The sequence below is a fragment of the Otolemur garnettii genome, unplaced genomic scaffold (genome assembly GCF_000181295.1).
Source record: "Otolemur garnettii isolate 467f Iridium unplaced genomic scaffold, OtoGar3 scaffold00024, whole genome shotgun sequence".
Lineage (NCBI taxonomy): Eukaryota > Metazoa > Chordata > Mammalia > Primates > Galagidae > Otolemur > Otolemur garnettii.
In genome coordinates this window covers 5,666,310-5,668,556 of record NW_003852419.1, presented here as the reverse complement: position 1 = coordinate 5,668,556, position 2,247 = coordinate 5,666,310, and the positions used below count along the sequence as shown (strand labels likewise).

Genomic DNA, 2,247 nt, shown 5'->3' with positions numbered 1-2,247 from the left:
TGAAGCCATGGCACTCTACCTAGGATGACAGCTTGAGGCCCTGTCTCAAAAAAAATAATTGGTGCTCCAGGCCAGGTCCGGTGGCTCATACCTATAATAAATAATCCTCCTAGCATGGTGGGAAGATTGCTTAAGGAGTCCAACACCAGCCTGACCATCTCTACTAAAAAAACAGGAAAAAAAATTAACCAGGTATGTAGTCCCAGCTACTTGGAGGCTGGGGCAGGAGAATCACTTGAACCCAGTAGTTTGAGGTTGCTTTGAACTGGGCTGAGGACAGAGCACTCTAGCCTAGGGAATAGAGTGAGACTCTGTCTCAAACAAACAAAAAGAATTGGTGCTTCGTATTTACCATCTTCAACTCTTCTCTTTGCTGCTAACTTTAATTTTGTATTCTGTGATGGTTTGGGAGTTCAGGTATTTTGCATTAATCCTAGCAGGAGTGTTGAACTGTTTGCAGTGAGAAGTGAAGGACACTGCTGCCTGGTGGCAATAGAAGTGGCCTGTGAGGCGCACAGCTGCCAGCTTTCGTCAGGTCAGTATCTTTTTGTGTTTCATAAAGTGAATGTTTTGTAAAAAGGGACCAGGAATGCAACAGATTCATTCACTACAGAGAATTATAAAAGTGAAGATTATTTTATTAATATGTTTAGAACCTAGATGTAACTTTTTCATATTATTAACCTTTTCTTCAAAGAATATACCCTTAAATGAAATTTGACCTTGTTCTGTACTCACCAGCACAACAATTCCAGCAATAATCGCTAATGTCACAACTACAATGATAGCAATAACACCAGCTTTTAGACCCTGCATGGAAAATTCAGGTGCTTTTTCATCAACATAGTAAATTAAAGTTTGACCAGGGTCCAGATCCAGTGGCTCCCCATTTACTTTCAAGTCCATTTGCTTAGAAGGATGGAACAAGGATTCACTTTTAAGCTATAATGAAAAGGAGAAAAGCAATTAAAAGTATTTAAGAAAGCCAACGATGCTACATATAATTACACCAACGGTACTCTAATGAAACTGCTGCCGAGAATTTTTACGGTTTTAGTGGTAACAATCTGATCCACAATAACTTTAAAAATATGTTTATTAAAGGAAATTTTCAAACATACACAAAAGGAGAAAGAGTAGGTCAGGCACAGTGTCTCATTGTATAATCCTAGTACTCTGGGAGACCAAGGAGGCGCATTGTTTGAGCTCAAGAGTTTCATATAATCCTGAGCAAAAGGGAGACTCTGTCTCTATTAAAAATAGAAAAGCTAGATGGGCTTTTCTAGTGTTGCATGCCTGTAGTTCCAGGTCTTTGAGAGGCTGAGGCAAGAGGATCACTTGAGCCCAGGAGTTTGAGGTTGGTTATAAGCTACGATGCCACTATACTCTAGCCTGGGGGACTCTGACCACAAAAAAGTAAATAAATCAATAAATAAATAAACTAGAATAGTATGGCTCGGCCTGTAGCTCAAGTGGCTAAGGCGCCAGCCACAGATATCTAAGGTTGCGAGTTTGAATCCAACCCGGGCCTGCCAAACAACAATGATGGTTGCAACCAAAAAAAATAGCCAGGCGTTGTGGCAGGCACCTGTGGTCCCAGCTACTTGGGAGGCGGAGGCAGGAGACTCGGCTTGAGCCCAGGAGTTGGAAGTTGCTGTGAGCTGTGATGCCACAGCACTCTACCCAGGGGGTCAGCTTGAGGCTCTGTCTCAGAAAAAAAAAAAGAATAGTACAATGAGCCTATCACCCATACTCAACAATATCAACACAGAAACAATCCTACATAATCTATTCTTCCTTCCAATCCCCTACACCAGCCTAGTTATTTTGTAGCTCATCTCAGATTTCATCAGAAATTACTTAACTACAATATGTTAAACTTCAGGCTGGGCACAATGGCTCATGCCTATAATCCTAGCACTCTGGGAGGCTGAAGTGGGTGGATTGCTTGAATTCACCAGTTTGACACCAGCCTGCGCCAGAGCGAGATCTTATCTCTAAAAAAATAGCTGGGCTTTGTGGCAGGTGCCTGTAGTCTCAGCTACTTGGGAGTCTGAGGCAGGAGAAATCAGTTGAGCCCAAGAATTTGAGGTTGCTGTGATCTACGATGACTGAAGGAGACAAAGTAAGACTCTGTCTCCAAAAAAAAATAAATAAGTAAAACAAAAAATATGTTACACTTTAACAAAAATGTTTATTTATTTAGAGACAGAGTTTCACTTCGTTGCCCTGGGTAGAGTGCCCAGG

At 41.5% G+C, this 2,247-nt stretch overlaps 1 protein-coding gene across 1 annotated transcript in view; it reads right to left on the bottom strand.

Annotated features, from left to right (window-relative positions):
• EPCAM (epithelial cell adhesion molecule) overlaps nucleotides 1–2,247 on the bottom strand; it is a 17,540-nt gene that overhangs the window by 3,187 nt on the left and 12,106 nt on the right. Inside the window, exon 6 of the mRNA XM_003787979.3 lies at nucleotides 739–942. Coding sequence (XP_003788027.1) covers nucleotides 739–942 — 204 coding nt within the window. The remainder of the gene's footprint in view (nucleotides 1–738; nucleotides 943–2,247) is intronic.